Source organism: Melospiza melodia, chromosome 3 (assembly GCF_035770615.1).
Source record: "Melospiza melodia melodia isolate bMelMel2 chromosome 3, bMelMel2.pri, whole genome shotgun sequence".
Classification (NCBI taxonomy): domain Eukaryota; kingdom Metazoa; phylum Chordata; class Aves; order Passeriformes; family Passerellidae; genus Melospiza; species Melospiza melodia.
Window position 1 is genome coordinate 60,732,723 of NC_086196.1, and position 19,315 is coordinate 60,752,037.

At 46.8% G+C, this 19,315-nt stretch overlaps 1 protein-coding gene across 1 annotated transcript in view; it reads right to left on the bottom strand.

The window, feature by feature from the left end:
• The window catches only part of MDGA1 (MAM domain containing glycosylphosphatidylinositol anchor 1), a 147,783-nt gene that overhangs the window by 97,157 nt on the left and 31,311 nt on the right, over positions 1–19,315 (bottom strand). The window contains exons 2-3 of the mRNA XM_063152001.1: positions 3,379–3,518; positions 477–651 (exon numbers count right to left, since the gene is read on the bottom strand). Of these exons, the coding sequence (XP_063008071.1) occupies positions 477–651; positions 3,379–3,518 (315 nt within the window). The remainder of the gene's footprint in view (positions 1–476; positions 652–3,378; positions 3,519–19,315) is intronic.

A 19,315-nucleotide genomic window follows, 5' to 3' on the forward strand; every position in this document is an offset into this window, starting at 1 on the left:
CAGCTCAGCCTCCTCAGCTGCATTCCAGAGTTTTCAGCTCTGTTTCCAGCATGCTACAGAAGAAGCAATGCTGGGCACAGGACATTGGTTTCAGAAATGCCCCCAGTATGCGGGGCGCTACCAACTTCAAGAAACATTGCTTGCTTCCAGCTCTGCCAGCTTCAAAAGGAAGACAGAGAAAGCAGAAGCCACGCCCAGTGCTACATCCCGGACACGTGCTAGGGAACCCTGTCAGTGACGGACATCACAACACCCAGGTAAGAATGAATCACAGGAACAGCAGAGCTGTATGCTGCAGGGATGGATCTAACCTCCTAGGCAAGAAAGACCCTTGGGAGAGCATGGATGGCAGTCCCTCTGCTCCTGAGTCAGGTGCAGGTGGTCCTAGGGCAATGCAGCTCCCTGCTGGCCCCGCAGCGAGGCAGAGACACGCAGTAGAACTGTGGGAAGGTCTGGGTTGCCGCTAAATGACTTACACTGCACATCTACTCGAATGGACTTGATGGCAGGGACCCCAACCCCATTTTCTGCTTTACAGTAATAGCGGCCCCCCTGCAGCCTTTGGATCTTCTCAATCCGAAGGGTCTCGTTAAGCACTGACGTCTCTTGGAATTTGTCCGACGCGCTGCCAGCAGTTTTGGTCCATCTCACCTGCGTGGGAAGAACAAGAGAAATGAAATCAGGGACAGAAAACAGAGATCCCAAGATTCAGCAGAGCTCTCTTTGTTGCTCTTCCCTAGCTACTTCCATAAAGAGGTCCTACAGCACTGCCAGACTTGCCAAAGCTCACTACTGATCTCACTATGCCTCAGTAGCCCAGCCACTGATTCTGGTTCACTGCCAATCCCCATATCCAAGTGTCCAGGGGAACCCCTCAATTCACCCAGACACACACTGCATGTTTGCCACTCCTGCTCTGATCCTGCAAACCCAGCAGCTTGCTCAGTTTTATGCCACCATTTGCACAGCACAGAACTTTCAGTGTTCAGCCTTGAGACCCCACGTGGCTGGTAGGCCAGGACACTACAGCAGACATCAGCTCACAGCTACAGAGCTTTTGCTGCAGTCCACACTCATCTTTTTCTGGACAGCAAGGCTATTTCTACTTTTTGCTTTTCCATGAGTGAGAAAAGGCAGTTGCTATCTGACTCTTTCCCCTTTCCCACTGGGAACCCCTGTGTATTTTATTTTTCTAAGTCATCCTTTCACAGCACACACGATTTTCCTCCATTTTTAAAGATACAGAAAAAAAAAAAGAAAAAAAAAATCCCTTCAGATTTCAAGCCATCTTTTTATTTGTTTTTCCTTATGTTACATGTCTCAAAATCCTGGCTGGAAGGGGCAAGAGAGCTGCATGATAGTTCATGATGAGTGGTGGCAAGAAGACAGCAATCCCGAAGACTGAAGGGTTTCTCTTTTGTCTGGAATGAGGTACAGCCCTTGCAGTAACAGTACAACCTTCCCCTTTGTTTTGTGCACTCCACACAATGAAAGAGAGAGACAGCTTTTCTCAGCCCATTGGTTTTCCATATCAGCAACCTCCCTTCTAAAGGCTGGGGACTGCTGCCCTCCTGCTCTGGGATAATTTGGACTCTGGAACTGAGATCCAGCAAGATCAGCCAGCAGAAAGAAGAGAGACTTTCATTCAGCAATGACCACAGACCAAATACCTTCACCACTCTTTAGATTTTGACTAAAGCTCACTGCCATCACCTGATTGGTGCTGATGCTCTAGAACGAACAGGAGTGTCTACATCCCATCCCAGAGCACCAGGCTGAGCAGATTTTTGGAGCTATTGACCATGGATTTATTCAGCCTTTGTAGGCTTATGAAATTGTCTGAGGGCTCCAATACTCTTGGAGTCTCCTGCTTTGAAGGACACTTCAGCCAGCTCTTTAATCTTCTCAATCACCATCTCATTTTAGTATTTTGGCCACATTTTCATGCTTTAATGACTGGTTGATAGAAAGGGAAAGAGAAGATTAAACACAGGTTAGGATAAGAGCTTAGCTAGGGAAAAAATCAATCCATTAGGAGGGAGGGCAGAAATGGGATGCATGCCACATTTTATATGTGCAGGTTCTAGTCTCCCTGGTCATGCCTGGTTCTAGGCTCTGGTGCTCCCTGTGCAGGTCTGGCAATGACAAGCCAGAGTGTTGATCACTATCACGCTCTCTGCAACAGGCTCTGCTCCAGAAATCTCTCTAGATACTCAGGCTCAAATCCCTGCAACGTGCCAAGACTTTTCCATGCATTCAACAACCTTAGGCAGGGACACTGCTACCAAATTCCCCATTTCTAATGCACACAGGTATCATTTGTCCATCACTGTCACAAGCCTAGGCTGGTTGTTTTTGCTGATCTGGCTCAGGTAATTTTATTGTTTCCAGGATATTTTGATGTAAAAACCATTTCAAATCCTTGCCTTTGTCATCACCTCATTGCCAAGTAGCTCCTCACAAGCAGGCCCACGGAGGCATTAACTGGCATGAGAAGATGCATGGCTTCTTGCCACAAGTGTCTTTGGCAGGACTGAGGAATGGGGCCAAGGCAGCTATCACACGTGGCTCCCCTGAGGGTATTCTGGCACATCCAGCCTCGCAGTGTGCACCAGCTGTCACTCCTAGCACTCTGTCCCAGAGCTGGCAGACCCATGCTCTAGGCCAGCACCTCTACAGACACCTCCACAACAACTCTGAACTGCCCAGCTGGAGTATCTGAAGGGTGCTCAGGTGGCTGCACGGGCCTGAGGCTGTGCAAACCTCTGGGCACCCAAGTAAGGACTGCAATCATCAGCCAAGCTCAGCTTTGTGCCTCCCCACTGGGCTGTGTCTCTGACCACAGCATGGATGAGTCCTGTGCTGCAGGTCTGGCTCTGCCTCTGCTTGGTGGTCTCAAAGCAATGAACAGCAGGTTCTGTGTGGGGCTCAGTGAGGTGCACTGCCAACAGCTTCCTGAAGCAGCATCCCCTTGGCTGTACATCCAGGGAAGCTGAGAAATGGACAGACCATGAAGGACGCACTCCTAAGGTAAGCTCATATGGGAAGCGTCTTCCAGGATGTTCCTACTTTGTAGTAAGAGGGTTAAAGATTTGAGATTTCAGTTTGGGCTTTAGGTTTTTGGAGAGACTTCACATACTGAAGACAAGTAGAAGGTTTTTGTAAGCTTCTGCCAAGCTTTGTGGACTGTTTTCATGAAAGCAAGCTTAAATGCTTCACAGCTAAACAAGCTAAGTGCTTGCAAAATGGGGCATCCCTTCCCGAGTCCAATGTGTCGGAGGAAGCTGGACACCTCACTGCCCACAGTTCTCCTCTCTGTGGACACTACAAAAAAGTACCATGGGGTGGCATGGCTGAGAGGCAAGACTGAAGGCTTACCTGTGGCCGGGGGTGTCCTGTGACCAGGCACTGCAGGACCAGCGTGTCCCCCTCCCGAATTGTGTAAACGCGTTCACTGATGTTGTCTTCCTTCACCACGCATGCTTGCCCAGCATGGATGATTTGGGCCTGAGCAGGAGCTGTAGAAAGGAAAGAAGAGGTAAAGATGGAAACGAGCAGAGCCCATTTCCTGATGCCCGCTGCCCAGGGTGGCTTCCCCCACCTCATAAGCCACAGAGGGGAAGAGCCAAGAAGATCTGGGAATGAATCATGGAGCTCTTAGGAGATATACTATTAAGCAATTTTCCCCATTTCCTGAGTGACTGATATCAACTACTACTTAAAAACCATTGGTTCTGTAGGGATGAGCTTTTCTAGACACTGAAAAGCAGAATATGGCACTTTTTTGGGGCGGACCCTCCTGCATAGGTTGAGGACTAAAAATTTCCTGCTGTCATCTCTCCTGGAAAGGAGTATGTGCAAGCTGCTATAGCAGGGACCTGGTCAAATCACAACTGCTCCACACCTGTCTAAAATAAGGCTGATTACTATGATTTACCTTGCAGGGGGCTGGGATAACTACTGAGCAGAGTAAGAAAGGGCCCTGAAGCTCTGTACAGCTATTAGCACATATCCCTAGAACAGGCATAGCAAACACTGCAGGAAAAACATGTCTTTCCCATTTTAAATAGCAGCCTGTCTCAGCCCTGAGCCAGAGGAAACAGCCTCTGCAGGACCAGAGGACCCCATAATCTGTAGAGATTTCTCCACCTACGGCTGCTAATGGAGACCAATTACTGCCAGTCCAGCCAGGAAAATGGGTGAAGACCAGTGCAGTGGAAAAGTACACAGACAGAAAGTTCCCAAAACAAAGTTATAAAATGCCCAACGACTCCAAACAGCACCTACATCCCCCAACAACCCTCATGGGAAGCAGAAAGAAATGAGCTCTAGTAGAACAGGATTTTATAAAGTAAAAAAGCCTCAGCTCTGAAACTCTGTGCAAACAGCCTTTGGCTCCCTACTCACAAGCGTTTGTGTGATCAGAGAAGTGGCTGAGCTGCACTGAAGGTGACTGCACAGCCCAGCCGCACACCTGCACTTGTTTGAAGGGGAAGCTCCAGTTGCACTTCAAGGTACAGAGAAACCCACAAGCATGTCTAAGAGCTGGTGTCTCCCTGACAGTCCCCTGGGATACTTACCCAGCTCGCAAGAATGCTTTCAGGTGACTCTGGAGTCACAGCTCTAGCACCCATTAGTGAAATACAACAAAAACAAACAAACCACAGAGGAGATGATCAAAGTGCTTAAAGCAATGAGCCTTAGAGAGCCTTCCTAAGCAAGAATGAATTTTGCACAACCTGTTGAAGCCAAACCAAGCACCCACTTTGTCCTGAAGGTTAGTTGAGCTTCAAAGACTGCCTTTTTTTTCACTCCCTTGGCATGACCAAAATGCTCTAGGCCAAATCGCCTGGGCAAGAGAAGCGCTCAGGTTTTTGCTGGTTTAATCCACCAGCAGTACAGTCTGGGCTCAGGCAGTGGAAAAGATCTGCCTTTGAGATCAGCCTTTATAAACTGGTGTCACCACAATGCACTGACCAAGCTGCAGGGACACAAGAGTGGACACAGGGCTAGTGGGAAACTGCCCTTGCTGCTGGGGCTTTACTGCCTGCCATGGCCACCCAACATCCAGGCAGCAGCACTGCACATACAGCAAGCTCATCTCTCATTTTCCATCTCTTCCATCTTTCCAGTGTGGTGGCACTTTTTAAAAATTATTATTACTCTCCAAATTGCTGACAAACAGAAGCAACATGTTCATTTGAAGAATACAATGGCACAAACATGGAAAAATCCCTCAGCTTCTACTGTCTTCTCCTTCTGCAAGTCTCCCAAGATGCCTGCCATCACTCAGGCATCATGGAATGCCAAAACTGACTGATAAAACTTCACTGATACAACTGAGCAGGTGAGTGACCTTCCCCTGCCTGGATGGCAGAGAGTCCTGTTGAATCCAGAGAAAAGCACAAACCGGTATATGTGCTTACACTCAAACATGTGTGGACATGCATGCAGATATGTAAATACATTAATTAAAATAGGGGTTTATAAGGAAAAGACATCATGAATGCTTCTCAAGCCAACAGTCACAGGGGAGAAATTCAGAAGCCTACATAACCTTTGCTAATACACCTTAATCCAAACGACAGCCTCTTGTGCTGTTTCAGCCCTCAGATCAGTTTTCTGCAGATCTGCCATAACACCTTTAGCCCCAGTTTGCTGCAGAGCACTCCTTACAGGGCTGAGACACAGGCTGTGATGCTGACTGATCTCTGCTGATTAAAAGAGAGACTCTGTCCCTTCCCATCCTGTGCCACATTCCCCCCAGTCCCCAAACTGTGCTACCTGCATTTCAGCAGGGTCCTGGCACCCTGAAGCAGCAAAACTCTGGTAGCCTCTCTTGCCAGTCTCTGGGCTGCATTTGCCAGCTGGTGGCTCTATTCTCCCTTTGCAAACAGGACTTTGCTGTAAAAACTAATTTCCAGACACCCCATGGACAATCAGAATATTTATATGCAGTTCTATCTCCCATTTAAATGTTGCTCTTAAGTTGCTCTGCTGTATCCCACACAGGATTCCATTGCAACTTTCACTCTTCCCTTTGTCTATTCCACTTCCATTATTTCACTGTGTTGTGTAACCCTTTTCTACCACTTGTCCAGAGGCACTTCCACATGGGGAACTTCCACAACAAAATCATTAGGTAGAGTGGAACAAGATTAGAAGGCTTTTGTGCAACTATTCTGGTGCCAATATACCTTGGTGTGATTTGCTGGCATATCCCTGAGTTTGAGAGGAACATTATTTAAACTAATCCTTGTAAGGCACTAGACTACAACAAAACAACAGCCCTGGGAATAAGCCATGGGTCGTCATTTGGTCCTCTGCTCCCAAATTCTCCCTGGACACACTGAGCTGTAATGAAGCTGACAAGCAAGGCTATACACACCTGGCTTTGTTTGCAGGTGTCTGAACTTCCTTGTGTCACCATTCCTAACACCTTTCAGCTAAATCATTGGAAAGGGACATCAAGGGAACCTCCACTGCTTCAGCTGTAACATTTCTCTGGCAATAACAGCACCAGGTCCTCAGCAGAACAATCACCATTTTGTAATGTCTTAAACCCCATGTGAACCCACACCTCTCAAAAGGGAACTCAGAAAGCTTGGGGCTGTCTTGGAAAGAAAAGCACTCAGGTAGATGGCACAGGAGCCTGAGACACTGCCTCTGGTTTGGTCATAACCTGACAGTAGTAGGTAGGGGCTGAGCAATTAATGAACCCAGCTCTTTGGGGACTGCATTAAGATGGGACTTGGGAAGGTCTCTGTTCCAAGTTCAGCCTGCCACAGCACACGAAGGCGGGGAAAGTCACCTCATGCTGTCTTACAGATGGGCAGAGACACTGCAAGGATTAATTGCACTTTCAATGTGCTTGAACAGAAAGAATACATTATTGTGTGACATCGTCCCATGTCTCCTGGAGGATTCCAGCATGCAGACAGCTTGCCCACTGCCAGCACAACAGGATGGCAGGACCATGCCTGTCAGAGGAACAGTTCCACAGGAGGCCCTTAGGAAGGCAAAGAAAGGCTGGAGATGAAGGAGTAACCACAGCCATTCTCTTGAACAGAGACAACCTCCCCTGTTGAGTCCTTCTGGGGCAGAATCCTTCACCTCAGGCCAGCCAACCCCAAAGAAGAGGTCCAAGGAAGACCTCTGATGGCCTGTATGGGGGAAGAAGGGACAGATTGTTCCCAGAAATTTTGTGGGACAGAGGTATCATCACTTTTATTCAACTTCCAGGTAAGAGATCAACTTAGAGAAGGTTCTCAGTACAAAGTCCTCTAGAGAAACTAGGCCAGCCACATATTGAGTGTCAGATGCTTTAGAAGGGAGAAAAAAATCAGACTGTGAACATGCAGCATTAGGCCCTTGCTCAGAGAATGGCTGACCTGTAATGCATTTGCCCTCTGCATCTAGATTTCCTACTATGCTTTCACTTGATATATTTACACATTAAAACAAAAGGAAATTGAAGTGGATAAAATAACTTTATTCCCAGTGCAGTGTACTGTACAATGTTATTATTACCATAACCTCAAAATTTTATGAGACTCTTGGTGCTTAGAGGTTGCTAATACCATGAAAATGTAGAAAAGGAGAGAGAAATGGTCTTTTGGAGAGGACTGAGTCATCTGTATTTGGTTTACAGGTCTATCCATCCATCTTATTGAACCTCAGATCTCATCAGTAAAATGACAATGATGAGAGCTCCTTCACAGAAAGGATGGTGAGTGACAGATACTGCACTGACACTCCCTCAGTCACTGTCAGCACCCACAGGGGCAGCTGCTCCCCTGTTTTCCAGCACAGCACCTACTGCACTTCCCTGCTGCCTTCCCAGCACTCCAACAGCAGCCACCATGCTTGACTCTGTCCCACCACTACCCCTGCCACCTGCACGTCCTGTGACCGCCTCAAGGATGGAGAGCATTTATCTCCAAAGCTGCTGGGCCAGTACCAAACACAGGGGCACTGAATCCACCCACCTCTGCTGCCATCCTCCTCCAGGCTGGGGACAGAGGGAAGCTGCACCCAGAGCTTTCCTCTTCCTCAGCCTGCACCTACCACCCTGCTTTGCAAGGCAAGAAATGATCTTCCATGCATCTGGTGCAGATATAATTCAGCCTCTCCTGCACATAGCCTAGGCAAAGAAGCCAAGGTCCTTCCCTTTCCTGTTCACAAGCTGCCCAGAATCACACTGCTTGGTTAGCCTGAAAAGAGGGGGGCATCAGCTGCTAATCTGCACCTTAAACCTCTCAAGAGCCTGTCTGTCTCCTTTCCTCACCTTTCCCATCCTGAGCAAGTGGCATGTAACAGATGCATGAAGGGAGTTCCCAGAAATGGGAAAACACACGGTGTTTATAGACCACGGTGGGGTTGAATAAGCATTTCGCTAAGGAAATCCACATGTGGAAGTTCTTGCTGAAGAGACACTGTCAGTGACTGCCTCTCCAGGAACTGCCCTGCAGCACTGTCAGTTACAGACCACGGCACAGCACCCAGGGGGCAGCTCCGGCCTGGAAGTCGCTGCTGGAGGCAGTGTTTGATCCCTTCTGCTCAGCAATGCCCAGATCTGCCCGGAGAGCAGGGACACACAGACATGGAGAGCTACGAGGAAGGGGTCGTGTCCCCTCAGCAGAGCACAAAGGAAAGCCAGCACATGCCTAAAGGGAAGAGATGAGCTGGCAACACTTGGCAGCAGCAAGGAAGGTCTCATGCAATGGGAAGGGTCTGCAGGGGCAGCATCCTGACAGCCAAACCAAACACCCTGCTCCAGGAGGGGATGGAAACTGCCTTGATGTGTGCCCCAGCACTGCTTTGCTGGTCTCATTGATTGCTCCACTAGGGATGAAGACCACAGGCTTTGCTGAAACTTTAGACAAAACAAATTAACCAGGCCAGATCCAGCCCACAATGCAGGGCATGATATCGATGGGCCATTTGAAAAGGAGAATTCACTCCTGCTTGAGGACAATTATGGAAATAATAATACACAATCAGTGTCCATTAACACTGTCAGCAGGGCTGTGGATCAATATTGTATTAATGGCTGAAGAAAAACCAGCCATAGCCATCAGTCAGCAGTTAGGACCAGCACAAGAGCAGAGGGAGAGGAGGCAGCAGTGGGTGGGTGTAATCGAGCTCAGCGTTGGATGTCTTTGTGCAGCCTGCCCAGGGGAGCCCACTTTCCAAACCAAGGGCCACCACCATCTTCCAAACACATTCCCTGGCACTTCCTCAGGGGCCTCCTTCTCCTCACCCCAGCTCCTCACAGCCTCTTTGCCCAGTGAAGTGCAAAGGGAGCCCAGTCCCTGAGGGAACTTTCCCCATGGGAAGCTTTGTGCAGTTCAGTCTGATTAAACCCCAGGTTTTAACACAAGGCCAGGCTGGTCCCGAGCACAGAGAGAGGCAATGCAGAAGGCCCAGGGACAGCAGAGGATCAAAGCATATCCACAGTCTTGAGTCTCCTCACACTCCTTGGACTTCTGTCTTGTCCAAGCTCCTCCTGTTGACTCTTCCAACGTCATGTGCTGCCTGGGCAGCTCTGTGCTACCACAGCACTGTCCTAAACCAAAAGACATCAGGAAGCCCTCCCTGCCTACTGACACTAAGGGGTACAACCCCAGACAAGGCAGATCTCCACTGAAGCTCCTTGCCTCTCACACCCCAGTGTTTTCACCGCAGCCCAAACCACAATATGCTCAAAAAAAGAAGAAAAATCTCCTTACTGTACACCCAGCCTAAACTTGCCACAGGAAACACATCATATTTCAGTAGCAAAATGCGACTGACTCCTTTGGTGTTTGTACACTGATCATGATAAAAAACATAAATTCATCCACAAAAAACCCACATCCACTCACAAGATATGCAAAGAACCATGTCTAACCCCACACAACACTTCACAGCTACTCTTGAGCAAGAAGAAAAAAAAATTTCAATGAGAAGTGCACAGAGAAATGACAGAAGTGTGGAAAGTAATCACAGAACACGAAACTTGGCTACTTGAAATAGCATGGGATTTTTTTCACTTGGAAGAGACCAAGACTACGTCTTTACATCTCTGTCTGATTGCATCTCCAGAAACCAAGTTTCTTTTTGTAAAGCTCAGCTAGATGATTTCCACAGCCTTAAAATAACTTTTTGCTTAATCAATGTCACTTCCTTGAAGCATCTCTATAATTTTATTTTAGAAAAATATCAGCAATAAAATCATGTGAGATGTCATGAATAGCAGGTACACCCCCCAGAGACTGCAACACCTGTTCCTGAGACCATTGTTCAACTTTAAACAGGATTATGGGCTTTACTAAAGTATCAGTTACCAGATCATCACTGATCACCTCAATCCCCAACTCCACTGCCTGCAGCAGCTCACTAGCTTTCCTACATGTTCCCAAAATATTCTTATTTTCCTTGTATTCTAAAATATAGGTCCACCTAACTGCAAGAGTGCTAAGTAGAAGAGCAAAACTGATCAGCAGCTTTGTTTGATAAGAACCAAGTGACAGAGATTACACACACAGAGCATTATGGTGGCATAAACTCTACATTGCTGCCCAACTCTTATGCCTGAGTGGAATTTCTGAAGACAATTCAATGCCAGCAATATGAAGTAGCTTGTCTTCAAATATTTAGGGGCTCCAAATAGTGACAGTCAGAGCCTGCACCTCAGCAACACTGTCCTGGAAGATTCCAGCTTTGGTTGGGAAATGAAAAAAGCATGCCTGTCTCATAATGGCCCTAAAAGAGAGTTTATCATCTCTCCCAACCCACTTCCTGCTGTGCCAGCTACAGAGCCTGACGTGTATCTCTCAATCCTGGTGCAAAACCCAATGAGCCACAAAGCCACACTGGGTGAGGCGATGCTGCCAAGCTAATTGCTCAAAATATTGCACATTTCTTTTCTGGTTGCCACTTAAATCTCCTGAGCATTCATTTTAGGGGAAAATACAACTCAGGCAAGCAGCCTGGGGGAGAAATCCTCTAATCTAGGAGATGTAGACCACTAACAGAACCACTTGTTTGTCAGCTGGTAAAATACCCAAAAATGAAACAGTCCAGTCAGAGAAAAAAGGGCTACAAAGCGAGGAACTCAACTGGACATGGGTAGCACAGACACTTGTTTATCTGACCCCTGTGCTGCAGGAACAGGTGAGTACTGCAGGACAGCTGAGCACCAGGCTCCTTGGTAGGTGGATCATTTGTCTCCTTTATGTGAGCTCACACTAGATCTCCAGTCCCCTGAGCCAATCTCCAGCTGCTCCATGTACCCATCACCCTCTGAAGGGCAATGAACACTACAGGCATCCAGAAGGAATGCAGACCCTCTGGCCTTTGCTTTTAGCTTTCACTGCACCCATCCCCAGGGGCCTCCAAGTAGCTGGCTCACCAGAGAGCCAAGGCCAGCTCAGATGGAGATGCAACTCTCACTTCTGCTCCCCCTTTTCTACCTCTCTGTCACAGCACACAGGAGCCACTGAGAGTGCATATCCCCACTCAGACAGGAAAAACGCCTTTCAGAGCCAGGCTGCAGCTTGCCAGCACTGGTAGCAAAGTCCACCATCTGCTGCTAATAACTTGTGCAGGCAAATGGGCTTTGTTTGAATGGTCCCAAGGGCTTTACCCTCTCTCCCCTGAATTCAAGATCAGCTCATTTCTGAAGCACCACTGGTGCTGCTTCTTCTGCTTTTTCTCCCTTTTTATACTTTGAACTCCTTTGGTACAACAAAACTCTTCAACAAAGAGGTCCATGTGCACAGATCTTTAAACCAGAGTACTTTGAAACTCATCTGTTGTTTCATGGCTGGACCATTTGACATAGGACATAAAAGGAGAGCACAACACAGACAGTCCTTCAAAACAGGGAAAAAAAAGTCAATTTGCTAATCATCTGTCAACTAGATTAGAAGCAAAGGTGCATGAACTCAAATCAATGAATAACTACAGGATCCTTTTCATATCAAAACCAGAAAAAAAAATCAGATGACAGCTGTTGTTCCTGAATCATGAAAAATAAGGCAAAGCAGAGGTAGTGGCTTCAAACTGCATTCCCCAGCTAGTGGGACACAGGGAGAATGCTCCAGACTCTGCTGGCGATGACTCTGCCAGAGTCACACCCTCATCCTAAAACCCACTCTGGAAACACAGGAAGAGAAACAAATTCAAGCTCCAGGTATACTAAAAAGACCCCAAACATAACAGAAAAAATAGAAGAAAAACCAAACCAGTATGGAATCAAAGTACACTATCAGAAATTGTGTAAGAATAGGATCATTTCCACGCAACACCAGCTGATGCTGTTCAAAATGCTAAACCCTGAGGTGCAAATTCTTCAGTGCTGAGGTGGAAACTGGAGGCTGGTGGGCAGGAGGAGGACTGGCAGAGAAGAGGTCTCAGAGGAGAGAACTTCTCTCTATGTGGAGAGCAAAGGGGATGATGTACGCTCAGGGCTGCTCACCCCAGAGAGGGGCGGACACGGGGCAGCAAAGCAAGGCACTGACTACCTGGTGCCCCAACTCTCCCAAAGACCTCCCTTTGTACGTGACCAAAGCAGACCCACCACTGCCAGGAGAGTTTCTGCAGAGGCACAGAGCTCTGTGCAGACCACAAAGCCCGGCTTTGTGAAGCTGGGTAAATACTCAAGCACTGAATCAATGCTAAATCCTCACCTGTCACAGCTCCACTGCTGCCAGAGCCCCATCCATACGTCTCAGAGAGAGCTGGGGATGTGAGGGCAATCACACCATGATGGCAGTGCAAACATTCCCTTCACACAGGAGAGGAAAGATTCAACAGATGTCCTTGTTTACCTTCTGCTATCCCCATCTTCCATGGAAAGCAAAAGGCTATTTCAACTGTGAAACAAAGGGTAGGAGGGGGGGAGAGAGGAATGAGAGCAGGAGAGAGTGGCAAGAGGCACAAGAAAAAGCCACTGGAAGAAAATTCCACTGAAAGCCATTTTAAAACAAAACATAGAAAGAGATGGAAGTACAAACGCTACTCCCTTAATTCCACTGCCTAAAGCCCAATTTTACTACTGAAAAATGGTGGGAAGCAGGGACTTGTCTCTCTCCAAAGCTCTAGGAACAGTGGTGCCCACCCCACATACACCCCAGGTTCCCTGCAGCAAAGTCACCTCCCAGGTGATCAAATCAAAAGATCAGCTCTCAGCTCCAAGCCACTTGGTGGGACAGGACAGGCAGCCATGGCACCGACCCCAGCACAGCCACTCACTGGCAAACCTGGCAGAGATGCCCAGCACCACGGGCACCACAGAGACTTGGCACCCCTCTGCTGGGTACCCATCTGCTCCCAACAAGATCAAGGATTGGAGAGGCTGCTGATGATGCATGGAGGCTGCTTGTGACACAGCCCCTCCGTGGGGAGAAGCCTGTGTGCTTGACTGAGTTCCAGTGCAGGCTCTCACAAAACACCCAAGCTTTTATCCCCCAGGCAGTGCTGTTAAGCGGGGAAGGGCTGCTATTGCCCTCTGCCATCCTTGGACAGGAGCCTAAAGCACAGCCAGGGATCAATCCATACCTAATTCCAGTCTACAATGCAAAGGCCAAGCTCCACCCGAAAGGAAGGGAGAGAGCATCAAAAGCAAATGCCAGCAAATTGTCAACAGAACCGAGGCAACAGAGGCTGAGTGACACCCCTGGAAATCAAGCCAAGTAATGTTTTATCTTGACAGCATCTTCTACGTCCCTGCAGTGCCTTTGGTGAGCAGAGCCCTAGAAAGTCCCTGGTACTTCCCCTCTGGAGAACCAATAATTAACAACCAAAAACTGGCAGACAGGCGAGCGATTCCCTTTGGTTCCGATAAGAGGAGCTGACATCTCTCTAGCCCCAGCCACCTCCATTGCTTTATTCTCTTTGTTTATTGATCCTTTTATGCACATAATGCAAATTGACATTTAATAATTCAGCCGAGTTAATGGTGCTTAAATATTAAAAGGCTTTTCTCTTTTAATTAGCTGTAACAAAATAGGCAACAAAGGAGTGCTAGATAGACACCATTTAAAATACTCTTGTCCAAGTTCCTTGGCATTTTTCTAGGGATGGAAAAGAATAGTTCAACAGAAATTTTATACAAGTCTCCTACTCTCACCAGGAAGGTAAATAACCCACAGAACCATTTCCAGAAGCTTCGATTCATAGGGCATATTCATCTCTGTCAACTCTTTGTTTTCTCTGCCTTCTCCTCTTCTCCCAGTAAAGACAGAGGGGAGTGGAAGGAGGGGCAGAGGGTAGAATGAAAATCCTTCCCCATAAGAAGCGCCAGGACCCATGTGAAATGTTGTAGATGTGGATGCAGAAGCCTTCTGATACATTATTGCAAGACCTGTATCCAGGTGAAAACAGAGCTAAAAGGCAGCAGTGCACAAAGCTATTTGAAGAGTTACAAACAGCACAGAAATCTTGCAATTATTCCCTGGGGCAGGAATAGCTTATTCAGAAAATTAATTGAATATTACTCTGGTAAAAAAAAAGAAATCCCATATATAGCAGGGTAAGGGAGCACTCATTTCTCTTCTGCTCATTATGCCAAAGGTTCAGAATAAGAGGGAAAATACATGGTATCTTTAAACCTCAGTTCCATCTCAGCTGGAGCCGATGGCAGTAATACATCTTAGTCATAATGTTGCTGGTGTGAATATTGTTATTATTTGGAATGTTTTAACTGTGCATACCTCCTCTCTGAATTAGTGCTCACTTGAAGTCCTCAATTGGTTTGAGTTTGGGATAATGATTTCCCACCTAACCCAGAGGAGAACCACATAGTCACAATAATTAGATATAGAAACTGTTAATAACTTAGTTTAATTACAACCTATTTTCTTCAAATTTAGCCTAGACATAAGATTTCAATGAATTCTAATTATATGCCATGTTTGAAGAGCCTGTGTTATTACATTATTAATTCCAGCCAAAGAAACAGACTGACAAACACTAAATTCCTTACTGAGGATACTTAAAAAAAATTAATCTTAATTCAAGTCAATTAATATATTGACTTGCAAATTCTGTGCAAACTCATTCTTTGACAGAGGACTACGCATTGTAAATCTGTAGAGGGAAAGCTGCATTTTTCACACATAACAAAAATATCAAATTCACAGTTTATGCGCAAAATTGAGTTTATCCTTACTACCAGATCTGCTAGGGGCATTTCCACAAAACACTGAGCCACTGTTCTGAAGCTGCCAGGCAGGACATCATGTCAAAGGGTGTCCTCACATGCCAAGGCACCCAAGGACTTCAGGACCATGGGAAAGGGCAGAGCACTGGTCCTTCTGTCCAGAAGTGACAGGGGTGTGCAAGACACACAGAGCCTTGCTCACACACCAGCATCCCCCTGCGCACAGGAGAAGGCAGCGCTGCACATCATACTTTTAGCACTGACTTCAAGGTGGTGAAATTCAGCTGCAGGAACTGCTGCTTTATCTCCCCTTGCACACACAAATCTAGAAGAAGGTCTTTTACAGCCCCCTTGGGCTCTGGTTACCCCCGGCCCATCGCTTTGGCAGAACATGGGGAGCCACCCCTTGGCTCTGTAAGGCTCTGCACAGGGAGCATTTTCCGTCACCCCACATCCACCACATGCAGCTCGTGCACTGAAATACTCTTGACACCGTAACAACAGTTTGCATTGTTTCCCTTTAACAGAATATCCATCTACTCCTCTCCAGCTGTGCAGCACATCTGGCTCACTGCCTCTCCTGGGCAGGCACTCCTTGCTCCAATTTTCCATTTATTGTTGCTCAGGAGGCTTAGGAGGTGATAAGGGAGCAAATGCCCAGTGGACAAGTGGCATTTCCAGGCGTTTTCAGAGGCGATAAAACCCAGGTTCACTTGCAGCCTCTTCAGTTCTGAGCTGCCACCTCTGGCCCTGTGTACTTGTCAGGACTCAAAGAACGCAGTTAACTTGACTCAGAGCACTGTCAAAGAAGGAAGTTTCCTCAGGATAAACCACCACAACTGGCTAACAGGAAACAGGAGGGTGTTAATTTCAGGCCCCCATGGATGTGAAAGGTTTGGAATTGGCACAATGAATGACATTCCACCATGCATACTGGGGTGAAAGTGCAGATGGCAACACAGGAAGATGCCAGGCCTGGTAAGGTGGATCTGGGTAGCCTGTCCAGACAAAAATTCCCATCATGGCAAACTGTGAGGAAAGGAAGCAGCTGCTTACAGACTTACTCCCCAGTTGTGGGAGTGGCACATACAGCTCTTGGATATCTGTGACCTGGACTGCACAGAACCTGGGGACTCCCACCACAGAAAAGACCAGCAGGAACTCCTGTGGTGGTGACTACACTGTGTCTATATCTCTCTAACACCTTCCCTCCATCTGCCCCTTCCTATATCTCTCTCTACCTCACATTTACTGTTAAATAAAATTTGTACTATTGACTTTGGCATATAGTCTCGTTTGCAACTTAATTTGGGCAGAGGCATCTTTTAATAATCAGAAGTTAACATTATTTTGGTGTATCATAGCACTATTTTCATGGGAGAAGTGGGATCATAACAGTAGTCTCCCTTCCACCTGCAGCTATTCCCAGTGAGATGGGGCCACACTCTGGATGTACATGTGACTAATTAACTGGAACTACTGTGATTAACTAACACACTACTGGAAGTTCATCTCAAATGGGATGAACTTTGGGTTGTGACTATAAAGAGCTCTCAACCACAAGTGCCAGATGTTGGCCTCTGGAACATCCCCCAAACCCTGCAAAATAAGGGTAACTCTGGCAATGCCACATCCTGGCTATATTGATGGAATTCATTCTGACAAACAGCTGCAGCAGCTCAGACAATCAGACTGGGGGAAGAAGGGGGGGAAAAAGGAAAAATGAAAACAGATTAGCAAAGAGTTTTGCAAAAGAAAAAAAAATCTGATTACAGCTGAAATACAGGCAGGCTGATGAAGGCTTGGCTGTTCCCCAGTGAGAGACCAACAGCAATGAACTTAGGAGCAAAAGTTCCACAAAGCAAGGTTATGAATTTATTACTCGGCATCTGTGCAGAGTCAAAAGATCGTCTGAAACACCAACGACTTGCAGAGGAAATTGGGAAAGCACTAATCCACATGGGATAATGTTTAAAATAATTTCTCAGCTGGCTGGCTGCACAGGGGGTAAGAACAGGGATTAATTCTCTACCCAAGATCATGCATTTGTGCAAACATTGTCGAGCAGCTTGTTCAACAGGGGACTCGGGGACTAATGCAGCCGTATCAAAGCAGGCAGGGTCTGGCTGACAGCTCTGCAAGGGAAGTAAGATGATCTTTGACACGAAGGAAATAAAGCTATGAGAGACTAAAATGCTGACAGGCACCAGCCTCAAAGCTGAAGCATCTCTGAAGAGGAAAGCTCTTTAAAGACTTTTGTTCTCAAGCTCTCTTCTGCAAGGGAAAAAGCTTTGGCCTACTTAGGCGAGGCCAAGGGCAGGCTAAGACCTCAGTATATTTTGAAATCACTTATCTTCAGCTCCATTTGATGTTCTCTTGATATTAGTAAGAAATTTCACCTTATTTAAAACACTTCTGGCCCTTCAGCTGCATGTGGACAGAGAGCAGTCCATCCCTTGGAGAACGAAATGGACCCCTTGGTCTCTGAAGGAGAAAAGCAAACCACACAAAGTCTTGCAACCAGCCTCCTTTCTTAGAAGACCTCAACCAACCCAGCCTACTGCAGAACACCCTGGGACAAATGAACACAAAACTAGGGAGTGGGCTTCCCATTTAAAAGACTAAATGTCTGCAGAGTGAAGGATGCACAGCTTCTGACAATGTGAATTTACTGGAATTTCCATCCTCTAGATGAGCAAATCCTTTTTTGGGTGCTGCCCATCAGGCAAAGAATTGGTTTACTTTCTAAACTCTAGTTTTGGCCCCAGCATCAGTCTACTCCAATTTTGCACTGAGGGTAAAGACTCTGGATCTGGTTATGCCCCAGAGGAGCACAGCTCTCCAGCAGCCCACATGGCTGACAGGGACTGTGAAGCTAATCCCAGAGTTTGTCCCACAGGACATGTCACCTACCAGCAAGGCACCACCAGCTGGTATCACTGAGATGGGCTGCACACCTGTCTTGGGGCACTTCGAAACTCAACGTGATGAAAGGTTGCTTGGTACAAATTTTGGGGAAACGACCAAGAACCATTTTGAGTCTTGCAAACCACTTTTGCTAATCCTCATCTGGAGGGACAGAAGTTAGCCTGGACAAATTCAGGAAACTGACTAGGGCAGAAAAAAAGAGGTCATGTCTTGCTCCTGCAGAGGGTACAACCAGGACTTCTGCTCCTTCCACAGGCCAACAAGCACACATGCTGCTGAACACCCAAAAATGAGCCACTCTTGTGGCTTGTTGTCGTATCTTACAACCACCATGCCTCCAGACTTCACTCCCTGTTTGATCATATCATATCAGAACACATGGGGAACAACAGGCTGTTATCAGCTATGTGCTTTCTGTGTTGATGCCTGCCACAGAGGAGGCACAAAGTCATCTGAGGAAGCTGGAGAGCTGCTCAATGCCCTTCAAAGATTTCATTTGCAGCAGCAATGTTCCAAACCAGCAGTCACCATCAAGCACTGATGTGAACTCTTCAGGACCCTATTAATCTCAAACTACCCCAACTCCATCCAGGAGACATGGCCTCCACTATTTTTGTTCATTGCCACAGACCTAATGGTCTTCAGATTATGGTCTTCACCCTCTACCACCTTCATATACCCCTGCTCAGACATGACACCAGGGAAGACAGAGAGAAAACAACCCCAAAACCAAGAATAATCTACAATGAGTACTTAGTAATTGCCTTGGTGTGTGACTCTGGGCAAGCAGCTTCTCCCCTTTTTGGTGCATCCTTGTCTCACCACGCATTATTTGAATGATTGCACTACCGTGTAATGCAGGGTACTTTAAGGCTTAGTGTTTATGCAACTTTTTGAACATGCAAAAATCATATAAATGCTAAGTCTTATTGTGGTTATTACCTTCCTCACAAGAGGGTTATGAAGCTTTGTAATTAATGTTTGTAAAGCAAATCTCTGTTATCGGATGAAATGTAATGTGCTAGAGAAGTGTGAAGGATTAATATCCTCAGTAATCTGATGTGGGTTTTACTGCTCTGTGCAACACTTTAAAAAATAATTAAAAACAAACCTAAGCTGATACCAATAGGAAGGATGAGGAAGCAGAGACAGATGCATGTGGGGACAGAATGCTCTCCATTAATTAAACCCAAAATCATCTGTCTCCAAGACACTGCCAAATATTTTCTTGCGTCTGGT